The 20,317-nt window shown below is 45.1% G+C and overlaps 1 protein-coding gene across 1 annotated transcript in view; it reads right to left on the bottom strand.

Annotated features, from left to right (window-relative positions):
• LAMC1 (laminin subunit gamma 1) overlaps positions 1-16,753 on the bottom strand; it is a 77,413-nt gene extending 60,660 nt beyond the window's left edge. Inside the window, exon 1 of the mRNA XM_058842367.1 lies at positions 16,183-16,753. Coding sequence (XP_058698350.1) covers positions 16,183-16,573 — 391 coding nt within the window. The 5' untranslated portion in view covers positions 16,574-16,753. The remainder of the gene's footprint in view (positions 1-16,182) is intronic.
• Between the last annotated feature and the right edge of the window lie 3,564 nt (positions 16,754-20,317).

Genomic DNA, 20,317 nt, shown 5'->3' with positions numbered 1-20,317 from the left:
GGTGGCTCAGAGTCCCATCCAGCCTGGCCTCGAATATTTCCATCCACTACCTCTCTGGGTAACCTGTTCCACTGTTTTACCACCCTCATTTCTTCCTTATATCTAGTCTGAATCAACCTTGCTTTAGTTTACAAACATCACCCCTTGTCCTATCACTACAGGCCCTCTTAAAAGGTCTGTCCCCACCTTTCTTATTAGTTCCCATTAAGTTCTGAAAGGAAGAAGTTTAATGATGATTTGATTGTTTTATCTTGGTAACATACTTCAAAAAAACCAATGATGTGTGTTCTTTAGGCACAGTAAATGAAGATGTTTCGGGAATTCCTTACCAATTATTTATTAATCCTTTTAAAATTACTTATTCAGATTGACCAGTAATCTTTCCCAATAAGGATATGAATCTCCCCCTTCAAAATCTTTAAACATGCCCTTCTAAAGGATGCAAAGAAAGCATACAGACCTAGGAGTTACACACTTTTAACTATTCAAGCTTATTTACACTTCAAAGCAAACCTCTGCTACTAGAACTTCATTAATTAACTATTACCTCTATGACAAAAAGCATATCATGTTCCACTCTGCAAACCATGGTCACTTGGCCTAAAGGCTTTTCTCTGCAAGTGTCTTAGGTTGCAATGCAAGATGTAACCAAAAATATGTATTCTATTACCATCCGGTAAAACCACGAGTGGCAGTGTTCTTTATCTCTTCCACAACCCATCCTCCTTCCAGGAGAATATCTTCTGTTAATGGGCCATTGGGTCTCACTGCATGACTGATAAAATATCATCACCCCATTGTGAGATGCTCCACCCAGGGGGAAGAGCCAAGCATTCCTACCTGGATATAATCAGACTTGGAACACCACAGTCAGCCTTCCTCTACTGGATTCCCAAAGGAAGACCGGACCCAACTACACCACCACTGGACCTTTGGAGGAAAATTACATCCTTCTACAGGATCATTGCTTCAACAGAACCACATCTGTCACTCCAGGAGGACTGCAGCCACCATTTAATCAGACTGCTACCAACACCCTGACCAACAAGATGTCAGGTGGAATTCTGACTCTGTCAGAGGTTTTCTTGTACTACTGTATTTTTATTTTAATTTTCCTAGTAAAGAACTGTTATTCCTATTCCCATATCTTTGCCTGAGAGCTCCCTGATTTCAAAATTATAATAATTCAGAGGGGGGAGGGTTTACAATTTTTTCCTTTTCAAAGGAGGCTCCTACCTTCCTTAACAGACACCTGTCTTTTCAAACCAAGACAGCAAGCAGTAGCAAGAAAATAAGGAAGTTGTTTCAGCATCTACCTCAGGAAGCAGAACATGCGGAAAGTCACCATGGATTTTTTTCCTTATTTGTTTTTGAGACTATTCTCATTTTACACCTGAGAAGAAGCCCTGTAGTACCACTGAAGCAACTGCCACTTCTTTCCCAAGAATAGCCAAACATCATGTAATTTGATGAGGAAAATACCACACCTTTAACAACCTCCATGCCTACTTTTCAGCCAAAACCTTTTGTAATCCATTACCGTTTCTGGAGAGTTACCTCTGCTGAAAGTCAGCTTTCAGACGTCAGCAGAAGAAAAGCAAAAGTTGATAGATTTCAACAGTATGCTTTAAAATAAGCTTCCCTTGAACACAGGTACCTGAACAAAGCAAGACCAGAGACTGCTACAGGAACACAAACTCGATTTCTCCATTCACATTTGTGTTTGTTTAAAACAGTCTGGGTTTTTTTTGGTGGTCAGGGGAAGTCACAGAGGCAGCTTCTGAGAGAGAAGCTGCTCAAAGCTTCTGCTATGTCTGTTGCACTGTATTAGGAATGGTGAAACAGAACACTGAATCTCTTAGCTGGGTTGCACAAGAGAGCAAGTTTTATCCTTCCTGATCTTCATTTATAGACAGGTCTGAGAATGTCCAAGAGGTAAAACTCTCATTGCTCATTAAACCACCACATCACCATTATTGGTCAAGTGGGAACACCACCCCTTGTCTGTTTCTTGCAAGTAAACAACAAGGATCTAAACACCACCTGCAAAGGTTGTTGTCTTTCTCCAAGGACTGTTTGGATTCTTCCTTATGCTTTCTCAGGCCAGAGTGAGAACCTTGTGTGACTTGGTTTCATGCAGGCTCTGTGCTCCCTGCCTGCTTTCAGCATCCATACTATGTCCTGAAGAACTATCTCTGAAGCTCTGACGACTGACATGTTGCTGGCCCAATTAGAGAAGTTGGTAATGCCTCTGTGATGACACATATTTAAGAAGGAAAGAAAACACGCAGAGGTTTTTTTCTTCTTTTTCTGAGAGGTGGGGACGTGGATGTTAACTCTGAAACAGAGAGCTGTAGAAGTTGCAGGAAGCCAGAGGTCACTCTACTAGGTACAGCTGGGGAGAACGACACAGACTCTCTTGGAGTCGATCAGGAGAATTTCTCTCAGTTTATTGCTTCAGGTCTTTTTTATAGACCGATATGTGGAAAGTACAGAAAGGAAACTCTTATTGGTTAGCAAACTACTACATCACCATCATTGGTCAGTGGGGCACACCACCCCCTGACTTTCTCTTGCAAAGAAAACAAGGGACAGAAAAACAACACCTGCAAGGCTGTTTTCTGTCTCTGAGGATTGTTTTGAATCCTCCCCATGAATTCTCAGGCCACGTTCTCAGGCAAGACTGAGAAGCTATGCGGCCTGCAACTTCTACAGCTCTTTGTTTCAGAGTTAGCATCCACAGTGGGGAGGCGCTGAGATTTGAGCACTCCTGGCACTGGGAGCGGCCATGTGGCTGGGGCCATACAGCTGGGACCACATGGCTGATGCCATCTCAGCACAGCTCACAGTGAACTTTGCCTGCTTAGCTGCTTTTAGCAAACCATGCTGCAAGAATGACAGAGGTGGTGGCAGCAACTTCTCCTTTTTACCACCCTGCATGAAGAGAGGCGCTGAACAGTACCAGTGCTGTGGCAGCCAGTGTGGTGGTGACCATGGCGAGCAATTCCCTGATAAGGAGCCCAGATGAGATTAACCTTTCAGCACTGCAAAACCCTGTAAGAACTTTTCAACTGGTAGAAATTAAGAACAAACTACCTTTTTTTCCCAAGTCAGAGAAAAGGAAAAGGTGAAGACGTGAGGAGAACAATGTGGCGACACTAAAGTCAGTGAAAGGAAAGAAGGGGAGGAGGTACTCCAAACAGCAGAGCTGAGATTCTTCTGCAAGCCATGGTGAGGACTATAATACAACAAACTACGTCCCTGTAATTCATGAAGTGCATGGAGGGATACAGAGAGCCACTTGGATCCCGTGAGAAAAGATGCTCACACTGGAGTGAGTGAATGCTAAAAAGCTCTAGAGACACCCAGAGTGAGAAAGGCCCTTACTTCCAGAGATAGAGGACCCTTGCTTCCAAACTAGAACAGCTCATCCTTAATAGACTACAATGCCACGTAGTTTGGGAAGACTATTTTGCCTGTGGGAGGGACTCATGTTACAGCAAGTCAGGTGGGACTGCTACTTGTGAAAATTAGAACCACGCTGGAGAAGTTCACAGAGAGCCATCTCCCATGGGAAGGACTCCACAGTATAGCAAAAGAGACTCCTCTCCCTAAGCAAACTGAAGAAAGATTTTTACAAGTGGTAAACTGACTAAAGATCCCATGTTTTGTTTCTCTGCACTGTCAGTGGAAAGGAAGGAGGGGCTGGAAGGGGGGAAAAAGGTGTTCTAAAGGTTTCTTTTATTTCTCATTACCCACTTTCAATTCTGTTAATAATAAATTTTCCTTATACTGTTTAAGTTTGAACCTGTTTTGCCCTTAAAATGTTTTGCCCTCTCATAATTCTTAACTCACTAAGCCCTTCGGGTTTTTTTTCCCCCTCCTCTGCTCAGCTATAGCAGAGGAAAATAGGTTAAGTGCCTGGCTTTTGGCCAGTGTCCAATCACAACAACATTTCAGACTCCTACCAGCAGATTTTTTAAGCAAGATTTTTTTAATGTCACTCCTCAGAGGGGTGTCACAGAAAACATTTTACCCTGCTATGCAAGTCACACACACAGAGCAGAGATGTGAAGCAAACTCTTCATGCTTTCACATCCTCCATGAGTCCAATGACAACACCAACTCATTTCCTGGAGGTTTCCTCCCACTGGTCTCTTGCGGTTTCCCCGAAGCCAAGAGCAGCTTTCTGCAGGGGGCCAGAGGAAACAGCAGGGTGCTGAGCACCAGGGATGCCTGCTCCAAGCAGCTGTGTATTTGTTTGCAGGAAGAACAAACATCAGTGGACTGCCAGCACTGCTATGTGTTTCAAAGACTCATGCAATTTAGCCAGGCACATTTCAAATTTTCTGGTACACAGCAGATTAACAACTCCAAATTCTATCCCTTTGGCTGAACCACCTCTCTTCCCACAACTGATCTTTGTATCCCAGCATTCCGTATCCCTCCCATCGACGGGATCATCCTTTCAAAACACTTCATTCCCTCCTACTGCTTTCAAGTCAACTTTAACTTTTTCTGGGTAATAGCAATAATGAAAATCAGGATTTGTAGAACAGAAAAGCTGGAGGACAGGGTCCCTCCCACCCACCAGAGCAGCAGGTTAATGTTGTAACATGCAGTTCACAGAAGAACATACCACAGCCCTGAAGTTACAAAAGAGACTGAATGGCTGATACGAAAAAGGTAATAAATTCAGACAATTAATGAGGAGACATATTCAGTACAAGGTTTCATAACAGGAAGAGCTGAGATTCCTACAAACATTTTTAACCTTTTCCACATAATAATAATAGTTAGTAACACTGTCCAGGCAGAGATCAGTGTCAGACAACAGCACTGTTCCAACTGCCTATCCAAATCCTCGATTAATTAACCATTAATTTGCTGAGTAACTACAACAAAACCAGAGCCAACTGCTTCAAGTGCACCAGAAAATGAGCCCAGCGCCCTCCCTGACACAAGAGTTTTTACGAGGGCTGTACCCAAAGTTCTCGGTCTCTGCTGGTGACTGTGGTGCTCATGAACTGCCAGTGCCACAGATGCACCTTAGCTGTTCCAAGCAATTTTCAACACCATGGGGCTATGAATTATGAGCAAAACATGACTTACCATCGATAAAAAAATGTTTTTGCTGTGATTTACTTAAACTTGCAGAAAATCAAAACACAGAAAGGCAACAAACCTGGTTTTGGGAATCTTGTGATATTCTTTCCCAGGGCTACCCTTGTTCTTTCAGAGTCACAGACAAATGCATTTTCCTAGAAAATTCTAAATGTATCACTAGATATCAAATTAAAGATCTTTGAAGAGTGCCTCTTGGATTTTTTTTTTTTAAATACGAAACTGTGTGCTCCATACTCAAAAACTGGTGGCAGTCTGCTAGGGAAGAGAGAACCAATGTGGGGTGCTAAAGAATGTCTCAAGTTCATGATTCACAGCCTTTCCAGCATCTCCCAAAAAAGTTGTGGCTTCTCCTGACACAGCTCCTACATCTTACAAGGAATGGAAGTATAGGAAAATAAGGCTACAAGGAAATATGTGGCAAAGAAAATACATCTTAAGTTGCGAACAGTAAAAAAGGCCCTTACTTCCTAAAAGTGCTACAAAGCTTTTGGAATCATCTCTGTATCACTAATTCCAAAATGATCTGTATTTTGTTCCATAAGGAAACAGAGTTTAGCTGCCCCAGGACTGGCCCTGCTCACCCCACTGCAACATGGGCCAGCCCTTGGGAGGGAAGGTGTGAGAAAGGGGCAACGCGCACACGGATGTGTGCAGTCACTCTGCTTGGAAAGCAGAAGGGCAGCGACTCGTGTAATGCCAGTAATTTGATCAGTAAACTCATGCCTGCAGAGCATGGATGGAGGGCACAGAAGAGCCATCCCAGTGCCCAGCAACCCTCCCAGCTCCACCTGCAACACCAGAAGAGCAAGGCAGAGACATGGAAGGCAAGTAGGGAAAAAAACTAGATTTCATTAAGACATTACATGATGATAGTGGGTCCTCACTTTATTTAGAGCTCCCATTTCACTCTGGCAGTGGCATCAGCTCTGCAGCAGCGGAGGGCTCTGCCCTATCCCTGTAGTCCCAAATCTCTTTACTCCAAGTTTTTAATATTTTCTTCACAATCCTGGTGGGAATCAACAGAGACAAACATTTGCTTTTATGACAAAAAAAAAAGTCTTCGATTAAGAAAACTTGGAGCTCCCCCCCCAGTCCCTAACACATGCAAGATGAGAAACTATGAAGTAATACTGAGCATTTAAAGATTTTGAACTTGCATAGTATTTCCCAGTCTAACCAAAATGAAACCACCAGCAGCTCATCTGTACACATGTATAAGGCGTTGAGTGTACGAGGGCAGCATCCAAAGCTGCTGCTGGGACAAGAACTGTGGGAGAACTCAGCTAAAAAACCTCATCCCAGGAAGGGGGTTACCTTCCCAAACTGCACAGCCAAGGGACATCTCAGTACCAGGAAAACAGGAGTGGGAAGGAGTAAAAGCCCAGGAAGACTGCAAGGAGCTTCAGGAAGGAGAATGGGACAAAGGGGACAGAAAACGCAAGTAAACAGGTAATCTGCAAGCTTCAAGCAACCACAGACTTCAGCAACAGCTTCTTAACAAGTTCATCAAGCAGATTCAGTGTTGAGAAATCCCTTGCCCTATGTAACTCCAGCGAGGATAGCAGGAGCTATGAGACCCAGGAAGGCAGACAGCAAAAGCAGAGAAACCAGCAGCTAGAAGGGAAGCATCAGCTGCTGTCACACAATAAAAGGAGATTGCTGGGCTAAGCCCAGCACCTTGACTGCCACAGCCAGGAGCAGGACAGAGGGAGACACACTGGATCCTCAAAAATAACCACATTTTTTTCAGAGGCTGAGAGGCAAGGGCAGCAGGCAGGGCAGTCCAACCAGGGCTACTCCCCAGGGGCCAGCCCTGCAAATTGCTGGGAAGAAAATCCCATTGCAACATCCCACCAGATGGGAGAATGCAAAGGACTGCAGATGAAAGTACTATAAATAATCATCATAATCAGAGCTGACCACACAGGTCCCAGGACAAGATTTTCTTTTCTCTCCGTCAGTCACACTTAAAACTGACATCAAGAAGCATTTGATGGTACTTTTTCCAGAAGGAAAAATTCCACTTTCATTCCACTAATTTCAATAAGAGATATGCCAAACACAAACCGAGCCTTTCACAGCACATGACTTATACTGTATTTACAAGGTTGTGGCTTGTAAGAAAGCATCAAGAAAACAGCCCCTTCATCTGTCTTGAAGAGGTTCAATGCAACCATTTCCTTAAAAAGACTCCATACCTTTTATTTCAAAGATAAGAAAAATTCACCTTCCTGAAACAAAGTATACAGGGAATGGAAAGAATGTATCTTTAAAAAGTTAAAAAACAACCTGTTGGGCAACCCTGACATTTTTCCCCCACCAATATAAACCAAACTGGCCCAAGTGCAACATGCTGCACAAGCAGTTGCTCACTCTGGTAGGAACAAGGTCTTTTCTGATGCCAAGCAGGTTGAGCTATAAAGCAGACTTTGAAAAAAAAACTTGTAAGAAAGCAGAGTGGTTAGAATTGGGCTGGTGCCAGGCCCAAACTCCACAGTGCTCCATCAGCCTTGGAGCACCCAAAGGAATGAGCATTTCAGGCAACTCACTGGGAAGCTAAGGACTACCATGTTCACCCAGCCACTGCCCACTTGAACAATCTCTGTTATCAAGCAGGTTTTAATATTTGGTAGGTTTAAGGGGTTTTGGGGTGTTTTTTTAAGAGATGATCTTTCCATTACAGAGGGCTAATTGTAATGGAAGGGTCAGGTCTGCCTGCTTCCTACTTCAGGCCAGGTGCCACTCCTGAAGCCATTTGTTAAATCCAAGCTCTGCACCTTGGCCTTCCCACAGGAGCATCTCAAGCTCCCAGGGATGAATAGCCATTTACCTTGTTCTCCTATAAAACACACGACTCACTACAAAGCCAAGTCAGACAAACAGTTCTCCAAGCACACCAAAGTCTGTAGCAGAATTCAGAAGTCTGCAGAAAGCTGAGCCAAGAACCCACAATCCCTGGGTCTTTTCAAGTTCTCAATTTTTGTGGCTCATGTTAATTTTAATAGTTTGTTGTTCATGGTTTTATGGTTTGTTCCTATGTTCACCCAGAGTTGGTTTGCCCCCAAGTTGTATCTTCCCCTGTGCTGCCAATCATTGTGACCCATCCCCTTATTCCAGTACCTTCCCTGCCACTGTAAACCTTGCCCCTTGTTCTGGACCCTTCCCTGTCAATCTCCTGTTAGCTCAGCCCCTTGCAGTACCTCCCCTTAGGAATTCCACCTATTCCTCAAGGCCCAATTGGGCCATGTGACCGTCCCTCTTCTCCTCCTTATCCCTATCAGATCCTGAATTCTAATCCCCTCCTCTCACTCCTCTCTCCTGGTTTCCCTATTGGTTAATTGTTTGTGCCCACCCCCTGAAACCTCCGTGTATTTAATCCCGTGCACAGAGGGGCGGGGGACTCTTCTGTCCCTGACCCCTTCAGCCTCAATAAGCCTTTCCCTGCTGGAACCTCATATAGAGAGCCTCCTCCTTATTCCTTCGCCCGATCCCTGATGCTGGTTAGCTATCCTGCACCATAGAGCAAGTGGCTCTAAAAGTTCTGCCTGTGGTATATCCCACACCAAGGCAATTCCCCACACCTGCCATGGCACCGGTGTCATAATTGGAGCTAGCCTGGGCTCTGGTGGACTGTGTCACTCAATATATCATCTCTACAAACACTTTAAAAGTCTTCCCTTCCCTCACAAAAACACCAAACCCCCAAGTAACTGTACAAATAAGGCCTCAAGCACCCTGGAAATGTACCTCCCATGTACAAGATGGTACTAGCTTACCTACCAAAGGAGGAAAAAAAAAGAAAAAAAAAGAAAAAAGGTCCAATAATAGTTTTTGGACAGTTTTTGGATAACGTTTCTAAAAGAGGAAATTTTGAAATTCTCCATTGTTTAACACACCTGTGTAATGTCAGAACTGCAGGCATGATTGCCACTGGAAACAACTCTTTAATGACTATCACACCAGAATATCTAAAGCAAGTAGAAGCATGGAAACAAAAAGTGCTTTGCCACCCAGTTTCAAACAGAATGATGAAGACCACTGAATAATATATCAGGGGGTTGGTGGAAATTTGGGTTTTTTTTGGTGAAAGATATATCAAATAGGGCTGGGCTGATAGAAAAAAAAGAAGGCTTTCTTTAAGTAAAATTACCTTGTTATTTCAGATGCTTTTACAGCTGAAGAGTTTTCACCATTTTCCAAGCTTCTACATGAGAGTAATTCCTAGAAGTTACTACGTTTTACCTCAAAAGTACCTAAAAGCCCACCAAGGCTACCAGCAGCTTGCACCTTCAGTCTGGCAAGCTACAAAAGGCAGCTTGTCCTCTCAGTACTCCTGGCAAGAGATTATCCTAATATTACAATGAGTTTCAAACGCAGCTAGTGATGTCCTCAACACAAGCAGCTACATTCATCCCTGACTTAAAGGCTGTAAAGCTTGATTTCTCACACACATGACTATGCTGTATCTGGGGGCAGGGGGGGAAAACATTTCCCTTTCTGTGTAGTGGGACAACTGAGACAGCAAGATTTGTGCAATTTCTTGGAAAACTATGAAACTTATGTTATTTTCTAATCAAAACACACTGTGGCAGCCACCAATAAGCAAGATTTCATGGCTAAGAGATGTGTAATAGCAGGCTGGAATGGTTCTTCACATCCGGGAGCTTACACGGGATGCAGCAGCCCAGGCTAAGCTTCCAAAGTTTATTACAGACCAGAGATGGTGACTTTAGATGTGGTGTTTAACATGTCAGACCCCATATCCCAGAGAACCCACAGGAAGAACGTGGAGCCAAATGGTAAAAATCACTCAGCATTGCCTCACCAGTGGCGGTGAGCATTGAATTAGGGCCCCAGGACACAAGCAGGAGGTCTTAGCCAGACAAAGGTGGTAAGCATAATGCTCACAGCCCTTCTGCTTATGGTGAACCAAAGATCCAAGTTTCCCATCCCATCCATCGACACTGGAAATTCTTTTCTCTAAGTGTTGTTTGCAGAGCAATCCATTTTTCATTTCCACAGGAAGCAGCAGCCTGAGATTTTCATTTGCAGACTCAGAGAGGTCGCAAGAGCCTCCCAAAACAACAGGCTACAAAAGAAAGTACCTAAATAAGCCAGAGGTTTTTCAGCGTGCTATCAGTTCTGAGCAGCTAACAGTTTCAAAGATTTAAACCTACAAAAGGAACTGTCTGAGTGTGTGAAAACCTGCAACTAATTCTACCAACTCAGAGCAAGCACACAAATAGCAGCTGGTTTTGCAGCAAAATACCACACAGTCCCAGCTCTCTCCACCCCGCAAAGTAAGTGCTCTATCACGTATAGTATTCCCAAAGGCATTATTGCAGCAGCATCAGCATCCTGAGACAGAGTAAGAGAAAAACTTGGGAATTTGAAGTGTACAGAAGTGATACCTTTATATAAATGCACTGAATAGCTGCTGGCCATTAAAAGCCCTGATCTCTTCAGTATTCATGTTGAAACCTGCAAAATGTAAATCAAGGATTTGCAAGACCAACCAAAATAGTGTCCCCCCGAGGGCTCCACAAATACCACGGCAAAGCCCAGGCTCCAAATGCACCCTGAACACCTTGGAGGTGGAAATGCCCTCCCAACACCTTAATTACCACTGAGTTTTTAAATTGCAGCTACACTAGGCAAAGCTTCACGTGCATACACGCTGCTTGCTTGCACTTTACTATGGTTTTACTATGGTGGTTCCCCTAAGGAAAGCAGCAAACCACAGGCTCATAAAGTTTTAATGGGGTAACTGGCAAACTGAGGGCATCGCTGAACTGAATAAAACAGAGCAACTGCATCCCAGTGGTATAACCTACCTACTTAAGTCACATTTTATAGCTCTTCCTTCTGAAAAGAAACCCACTGGTTTTCTGTACTAACTAAAAAAAAACCTCGTCTGCTAAAAACAACGAGCAAATCAAGCCAGGTCTGAGCACAAGAACTGGCAACTTGCCTGGGTTTCCTTGTAAATGCCTTCAAATGGCAGTCATGCCCCAAACCACCCTTTGCCAGCAAAGTATATATAACCAAGCATTGTCACTTTCCTCTGAGCCAAATAAAGGACTGAGTGGGTAAGTGAAGGAGACAGGCAATTAATTTCTTTGGGAACCAACAGTTGTCACAAGTTTTTCTTTATTTTATATATACAAGACATCATCCAGCTTGGTGACATGAGTTTCCAGGCTGGTCTATAGTAAGGACTTCAGGAGCCAACATGTTTGTAACCAAGGCAATCAGCAATTTCATCTTTCTCCTTGAAAGGCAGCCTACCAGAGAGCTGCTTCCAGCACCAAACACTGCCTCCTCTTCTGAAGCAATGAGAGAAGAGGCAGGAATTGATCTTTTCTGCCTTACAGACAGTCCAGAATTCATAGCTGAAGCCACCAGCATTATCAGTAAAGCACATCTGGACACCATCCCTGCTGAGATGCAGTGGACAGTCAACTGCTCCAGGAACACTAGACTGGACTGCTGCAAGCTCAAAGGTGGCTGATAAAAGCATGGCTGCTCTCAGTGGAGATGAAGTCACTCCACCATGGAACAGCCACCAGCATGCTGAGGAGGCTGCCTCTTTGTCCAAGGAACAAAACTCCGGGATCACAATAGCTGAAATCAAGCAGATCTGGCCAAAAAGTAAAAGTGGTGGGGAAAAATGAGAGGTGGCTCTAGCAGAGCTGGTTGGGAACACAAAGGCACATGTAGAAGTGAATTTTAAAAAGTGTAGAAGCAACAGAAAGCACAAAGAAATTAGAGCTGCAGAAGGAAACAGTGAGAATCTGCTCTGAAAAATGATACATCTGAAAAAATACAAACCTTTGCCCCAGCAAGAGCACCCAGCATCAAAAAAAACTCCATGTACCTCCATGCTATTATCTCTTTTCCCCTTCTTCCAGTGTTCAAGGGAGCATCTTCAACACATAGCTTTGTTTCTGTGTGTCAGGGGTCTAAACAGAAACACTGTGCTCAAGTGTAAGCACACAAAGCACTGGGGAGATCCCGGAACTATCCCAATGCTCCCAGGACAAGCAAACAACACAGACAGTAAAAATAACATGACACTGGGGCTTCAAAAAAGAAGCAGACAACACACTGTAAGGCCTTGGCTTCCATCTTCTATTTGAAAGCTGGCACCACTGCCTCTAAGTTCCTTTTTTTAGGAATACATGGGAACTTAGTGGGACAGCAGTAAGAAAAAAAAGACTGGCTCAAATCTAAATCAGTAATAAATTCTGAGGAAATGGAAAATGGGAAAGCCACGGGATACTTTTAAGAAAAGCAGAAGAAAGGACACAGAAATACTCTCCCTCTTCTCAGCCACTAACCTAATTATCCAGACACCACCCTGTGAACAGGCTCCCACTTCTCCTGATTTACAGCTGCGTATTCATGTCTCCAGGCCTCTTACTTACCCTTACTTAGGGGGAGTCTTAATACCCTCTCATACAAAGAGAAATAGCCTTTATAACTCCAGATGTTCCAGGTGCAGGGAGTGGTAATTACCCCCATTCCCCTGTCCCCAGGGAGCACCCTAACTTCTGGACACAAAAGTTATCTCCAAACACTCCTGGGATCTGAGCCTTTAACTCAGTAGTAGTGATCCATCCTGTATCCATTTTTCTGTATCAGGCTTTGTGATGGCTCCTAGTCCCAAAACTAAAGTTTTTTAAACTTGTTTTGAACTGCAAATTGTAAGGAGATTCAAAGAAATACACATTCACATGTTGGCAACAGACCTGCAATTCTTATTGACCTTTTGAAGGCCCCTCTGAAATGTTAATGCTGTTCTCCATGGACTGAACATCGTATGTTAATCAATACATCTCAAACTGCCAAAAAACTCAGCATAGCGTAGCATGTACATGAAACCTTAAGTCAATGCAGCTGGCAGGGGCAAAACAGCATTAATCATTCAGGACATCAATGCTTTCAGAAATTAAGGTAACTGCAGCATCAAATAAGGATATGGGTCTGAGCATGGGCTTAATCCTCAAAGACCAGGCAGAATTAGCTGCATGAAAGGGCTTTGCTGCCCAAAATGCCTTTATGTCCTACTGAGTACATAAATACTTGTCAAGCTCTTTGCATCTTTCTCTTAGTGATGTCAATAATTAAGTGTCCCATAGACCATAGTGCCTGCAGGCACACAGAACTCAAACACAGCACCCAGCAGCTCACTCAAACAGATGGTTTTAAGACATCACAAAAGTAGGAAAGAACAACTGCTGCAGAGCAGTTTGGGGCATTTCAGGCTAAAAAGGCATTGTCAGTACTCGACAGCTCTTCAACCTGCCACCAACTCAGCAACACAGAGAGTCAAACAGCACATGTGCAGAGAGCTTAATGCTCTGCTGTTGTCATCTTACAACAAATTTCACCACCACCGTGCCCACAACAAGCTTCTGATTCTTAAAATATTTATACTAAAAATATCCCACCCAACAACCTAACTAGGAAAAATCAGACCAAAAAACCCCTCAAATGTATCAAAGTTGGTCGGGCCGCTTCTGCTTTAAAGTTGTACTCTACTCAAAAAACATGGCAAAGCAAATTCACAGAGCTCCAAGAGCCTGCAAACAAACCCAGAATACAAGTGAAAGTGTTGCAATGCTACAGTATTTCAAAGACGCAGTTGTTTTCATCAAAGCCTAGGACACAGTGCACTGCTCCCAGTACTTTAGAAATAGACTGTTTTTCAAAGAACACCCATATACATATGGATGTGCAAAACCAAGGACAGCAGTAATACAGATGGGTCTATAAGTTTTGCCTTAATAACAAAATTACAATGACTGTTATTAAAAAAGAAGTTGAGATCTTTGCTTTCCAGGAGTCTTGAAAAAAAGAATTCCTAATGTACAAAGAAAAGAAGACAGAGAGGGACAATTACATATGCTTATTTGATATATTTATGCTGAAGCTCCAAACACAAGGAAACACTTTAGGGCAGAGAGGCACTCCAGGCTTCTGGGACACATGGATGTGTTCACCAGGTGACCCCTAGTACAGGACTCCGTGCCATCAACTACATCTCATCCGAGTACAAGCTCCCACAAGATCCAGCTTTCCAAGCCCTAATACCTTTTTTCCCCTGAATTACACTGTTATTGATACTAAACTTAATGCTCAACAGCTGCTCTTGATTAGAAGCTGTAAATGGCTGCAATGGGGCTTTCTTTAATATTTACTTGATTTAATGACATGAGGATATAAGTTGTGGTTTCAGCTTTCTCTAGGCTGGCTTGTCTTCCAATTCTTAATGATTACTCTTCCTCCATGTCATGACAACTTGAATAAATGAATGAACAGAAAAGAAAAGCTTGTCCACAAACCAAAGTGAAGGCTAAAACACCTTATCCCAAAGGAACCTCTGGAATTGACAACCAATCAGAAAAGTCACCTTCTTTTTCTGACTGGCTGTTACAGTTCAGCAGCAATTCTAGGTGTTGATCCACCTAGACCACCCAGCAATTAAAGGACAATGCTGACCCAGGAGTAAGAGGATACACAGCAGATGTGCCCTACCACACTGATTTCCCACAGTGCCAGCCACTTTTCACACCAACATCTTCCACCTGGATCTGACGCTTGTTGTCTGGAAAACTCCATGATCCAATCCTGAGCTTGGCTGCATTGGGTTACCAGTTGGACTTGACCTTAAAGGCCTTTTCACAGAATCATAGAATGGCTTGAGTTGGAAGGGACTTTAGGCTCATCTCATTCCACCCCCTGCCATGGGCAGGGACACCCTGCACTAGACCACATTGCTCCAAGACCTGTCCAACCTGGCTTTGGACACTTCCAGAGATGGGGCATCCACAGCTCCTCTAGGCAAATCTGTTCCAGTGCTTCACCACCCCCACAAGGAAGAATTTCTACTATTTTTCTAACCTAAATGGCTCTATGATCTCTGGTGCATGCGGTGGGACATGATCACTGCAACCTGCTCCACTTCCAGCTGCTTCTGGAAGTGCAGCCTCTCTTGCAAAGCAACAGCACCTCCAATACATACTGCAATGGAGCAAGCCCTGCAATATTCACTGGAGAACGCTGAAAATCAAGTTTACGAAGCACTGTCGAGCAGATGTGAGTAAAGCATCAGCTGAAGGGTGAAGAACTGGTGCAGGGCCAGACCCCTTGCTGAGGACATCCCAACACAACTGTGGGGTGCAGCCAGCATTGATTTAGACTTGGTGAACATGGCTGGGGACCTGCAGAGCAGGGATTCAATGATACCCCCTGAACACTGGACTGCCCAGGGCCTAGTTACTGGCACTCACCCAGGCAGGGTCCCAGCAGTGCCCAGTGTGCAGGCAGTCTGTCAGCCCAGAATCACAGAATGGGGTAGGTTGGAAGGGATCACAGTGGGTCATTGGGTCCCACCTCTCTGCTCAAGCAGGGTCATCCCAGAGGATGGCATAGGATTGTGTCCCAACAGGTCTGGAATATCTCCAAGTGAGAGAGACTCCACACCCTCTCTGGTCTCTGTTCCAGTGCTTGGTCATTGCACAGGATAGAAGTTGTTATGTTCAGGTGGAATTTCTTGGGCATCCATTTCTGCCCACTGTCTGTTGTCCCATTGTTAGGTCCCAGGGAGCAGTGTGCTGTGTCCAGCCTCTGAGCACTCCCTGCAAACAGGGACAGACAGGGGTCCTCTCAGCCATCTCCTGCCTAAGCTAAACACTCCCACCTTGTCAGAGAGATGCTCGAGTCCCTCCATCATCTCCACAGCCTCTGGTGGACCTGCTCCACATCTCTCTTTTCCTGAGGAGCCCGGGTCTGGACACAGCATTCCAGATGTACTTCACTAGGCCTGAGGACAAGGGCAGGATCAGCCCTGGAAGAGCTGACTATGTTGGTCCTAATGCACCCGAGGACACCACTGTGCTCAGGGCACGCTCCTGGCTCCCGGACAGCTCGTTGTTCCCCAGGATACCCAGCTCTTCTCCGCAGAGCTGCTCTCCAGCAGGTCATCCCCAGCCTGCGCTGGTGCCCAGGCTTACTCTTTCCCTGGTGCCCTCGCCCCCTCCCCATCCTTACCCAGGTGCAGGGTGAGGTTGACGGCGGTGGGGTGCTGCACGCCGGCCAGCATGGTGCGGCTCTGCCACCAGGTCGCGTCGGCCGGACTGTTGTAGTCAGTGAGGAACACGGCGCCATGGCTCAGGTGCGGCTGGGCGGCGTCGCAGAGGTGGCAGGACTGGGTGACGCCGGTGACCCCGGTCTGCACGCAGTACTCCTCGGCCGGCGCCCCGCACGTGTGCGTGGCCAGCACCGTAGCGTTGAACGCCGCGTTCACAAACTCCGGCATGCAGCGCTGCGCCCGCCCGCTCCGCTCCTCCGCGCACTCGTCCATGGCACCGCCACACCGCGCGGGCACCCACAGCCACAGTACCCACAGCCACAGCGCCCAGCGTTCACCGCCGTCCCCCATGACGGGGCTGCGAGAGCCAGCGGGGTCACGGAGGGGAGTCGTTCGCTCGCCGGGTGCCGCCGGTCCGCGCCGGCCACAGGCTGAGACGGGCGAGGCCCGGCGGGGCGGGGCGGGCGCGGAGCAGGCCGGGAGCGGAGTCCCGCAGCGGAGCAGGGCTGGAGCTGCCCCCGCCTCGCGGAATGTGCCGGCTTAAAGCGGCGATGGCGGCTGTGGCCCCGCTCGTAGCCGGTGGGGAGGTGTCTTGCCTTGGCAGCGCGAGAACCAACACGGGAGTGACCACGCCAAGGCGCCGGGCCTGTCAGCGCCTCCGTAGCGGCACAGCCCACAAAGCTGCAGCTTTTACACAATCACAGTCATTCAGGTTGGAAAAGACCTCCAGGATCATCGCGTGCAACCTTTCACCAATCTCTGCCTTGTCAACCAGACCAGAGCCCTGAATGCCACTTTTGGTCGTTCCTTGTACACTTCAGGGATGGGGAATCCAACTCCCTGGGCAGCCCCTTCCACTGTATAATTACCCTTTCAAAGAAGAAATTTTTCGTAATGTTTAATGTGAACCTCCCCTGCTCAGCTTAGAACTATGTTCTCTTGTCCTGTCACTTGTTTGCTGGGATAAGACGCTGACTCCCCTTGGCTGTCCCCTCCTGTCAGGCAGGGAGCTGTGCAGAGCCAGAAGGTCCCCCCTGAGCCTCCTTTTCTCCAGGCTGAGCCCCTTTCCCAGCTCCCTCTGCTGCTCCTGGGGCTCCAGATCCTTCTCCAGTTCCATTCCCTTCTTTGGACACACTCCAGCCCCTCAAAAGTAGACAGAGAACTCAAGGTACCTCAACAGTGCTGGGTATAGGGAAGGAATCACTTGCCTGGTTCTGCTGGTTCTATTTCTGATTCCAGGTGCCACTGGCTTTCTTGCCCACCTAGACACATACTGGCTCATGTTCAGCCAGCTATCGACCATCATCACCACCACCATCATCCTTTTTTAATTTTAATGCTTTTCATAGGGAAAAAAAGTTTCTCAAGAAACATGAGAAAATTGGTTGTGGGTTCCCAGTTAGGCTATGAAAAATCTGAATGGTTTGTGCCATCCAAGGACATGATCCTAAGCAGATCTGAGGGGACCTACCTCAGCTACTGTAATTTTTAATGAACTTTTGGTTGTTTCCCTACCGTAAGTTGGATCTCTCTGTTGCTTAGAGGCATCAGCTCTATCAGACTTGGCCATAGACTGCATTACAGCTTTTAGCTATCCTAAGAGCTCCCTGCAACTTCTCAGGTTGAGAAATCGTGTAAAGAGTGTGTAAAATCTAGAAAACCTGTAAAACCAAAATGTCTCTGCCCACGGCAGGAAGTTAGACTTGATGACCCTTAAAAGGTCCCTTTCAACCCAAGCCATTCTGTGAATCTATAAAACTGCTTTTACAGGAGAAAGTGCCTCCAGAAACCTTCTCAGTAAACAGGAAACTACTCCTTGAGAAAAAATTGACAGGGGAGTCAAGGAAAGGCTTTGTAAATTTGATTATATCCTGAGAAAGCCTGAATGCAGCCTATGTCTGAAAGAACTGGAAAAATACAGTCTGTTCTGGGAAAAAAAGCACATTGTTGTTTTAAAGTAAACATATGTATCCTACAGAAGTCTTTGCATTAAGAACCTGAGCTGGACTGTTCACAAGGTCTGCACAGCCCATACTGGTCAGCAAGCCTAGAAATTATCCTGCTGCTGGGAGATGTTGTTTTTACACGTGTGGTTGTTATTACACATCAATGTGGATTCCTCTTTTTGCCTCCCCACAGAGCGTTAAGCTGGCTGTGGTGAGAACATCCATGCTGAGGGCTCCCCTGGCACCCCCAGCACCAGCAGAAGGGATGCAGTGGAGTACAGAGTCACCACTGCCTCACTATTGTTCAGACTGGGATGACGTATCACCAGTGGAAAGTTGGATTTCCACTATTTCCTCCACTTCTCCTTTTCTGAAAACAAACTGTTGTGAAAGCAGTTCTGAGCTGATGCCATCAGGGCAGAAGCTCTGAAAACAACATTTTCAGATGAAGCACCTCAGGTTCAGCAACAGCCTGGCTCGTGCCTGCAGCTGAGAGTGGACACAGCAGGACAGGCAACAAGGAAGGCATGTGGAACAGCTTGATGTGAAGAAGGGAAGGATTAGGATAGATGTGAAGAAGGGAAGGATTAGGATAGATGTGAGAAGGGGCAGGGAGTCCAGGCAGGATCAAAGGGTGTTGCCACAAATCCCTATCAATGATGCAATGAGATCATCTGTCCATATGCAGAAGGTTCCCATAGATAATGGAAAAAATTCAGCTTCATGCAACATTCTTGGGTTTAAAGATAGTCAGTACATAAGCCAAAAAATTTACTTGAGTTTTTTAACTATTCAGTTTCCGACAATTTAAAGTACCTATATAGGACCATTCTCCGCAGTTTATTTAAAGTCCTCCCTGACATTTTCATGGTACTGACTCTAATAAATCCTGACAAAGAGATATTTGCTGATATTTACTATTTGCCATCAAAATCCAGCTTATACTCTTAATGCAATTTCACCTTAACACACCTAAGCACTCTGACAGATCGAGTGATGCAGTTATATTTCATTCAGTAAACCTACACTTATTTAACTGAAACCAGAATTAAATCTCATATCCCTGTGAAGACATGATTTGTGATTTCATCTTCCTTTTTTACCTACTGAAGTAATCTAAGCATTGCAACATATTCCCCTTAAACCCATTTTCTTCCCAACACAGAAAAAAAGCATCCTTGTATAAAATAACTGCACCTTAAAAGCACAGAACCTAGAATACTTCTGTAACTTGGCAATGCTTGCAGGGTGAATAATAATAAAAATACCTTGGTAAATACATTGTTACAGGTGGCAACACCCCTGATGCAGAGTGTGTAATCCTGTGTGGCAGGAGTGGCGTGGAAGGAAGGACGGGCTACTTGATGGGATGGACACCTACAGTTAACCAGCTATAAAATAAGAATATTTGTGGATAAGGTTCATGACTGTGATGGGCTCAGGCACACATATTGACTGTAAGTTAATTGTTACTGTAAGTTAGCTGTCAAAATGGGTATGTTCTTACTTCAGTTCTCTTTTGGCATACACAGATTGGGTTAAATGACTGAGAAAAGTGAGGAGAGACTAAGATCAAAGAGAAGAATTGCGAGAAAGGAAAAACAACATAAAAACCTGATAGGAAACAGCTTTTATAAAGGCAAGTCTTACAGGAAATTCTGTCTGTTTTCAGAAGGCCAAAACTTCCACGGCTGGCAGTCTCCCTCTTAGAATACACCTCTTTCAGAAAAAAAGAAAAAAATAAAGGAAAAAAAATGAGAGAAAGAAAAATAAGTGTTTTATGTCCTTTTGATAAAAAAAAAAATTGCAACATATTGTGTGTGCCCACAAGCAAGTTGAAATAATTAATTGGGAGCATTGTTAGCCTCTGTCCTACAGCAACTCAAAACAAGCGCTAGCACACCCTTGCACGAAGGTATTTGACCCATTTGGGGCTTAGGAGGTCCAGAATGTTTTTCACAAGAGTCACAGGACAGCGCTCATTTTAATTTTCAGTCTTTCCATACTGATTTAGCATCAGCATTTGTTCAAGGATTATATGCGTGCAATAGGAAAGGAAAATGCTAAGGAAAAACTCAGAAATTTCAGACTGTGATAGCAGACCTTGGTTGTTCCACATGTGTCAATTATTAAAACGGGTAAAAGTGAC

This window comes from Poecile atricapillus, chromosome 7 (assembly GCF_030490865.1).
Source record: "Poecile atricapillus isolate bPoeAtr1 chromosome 7, bPoeAtr1.hap1, whole genome shotgun sequence".
NCBI classification, from domain to species: domain Eukaryota; kingdom Metazoa; phylum Chordata; class Aves; order Passeriformes; family Paridae; genus Poecile; species Poecile atricapillus.
Note: the sequence above shows the minus strand (reverse complement) of the source record. Positions and strands in the feature narration are given on the sequence as shown.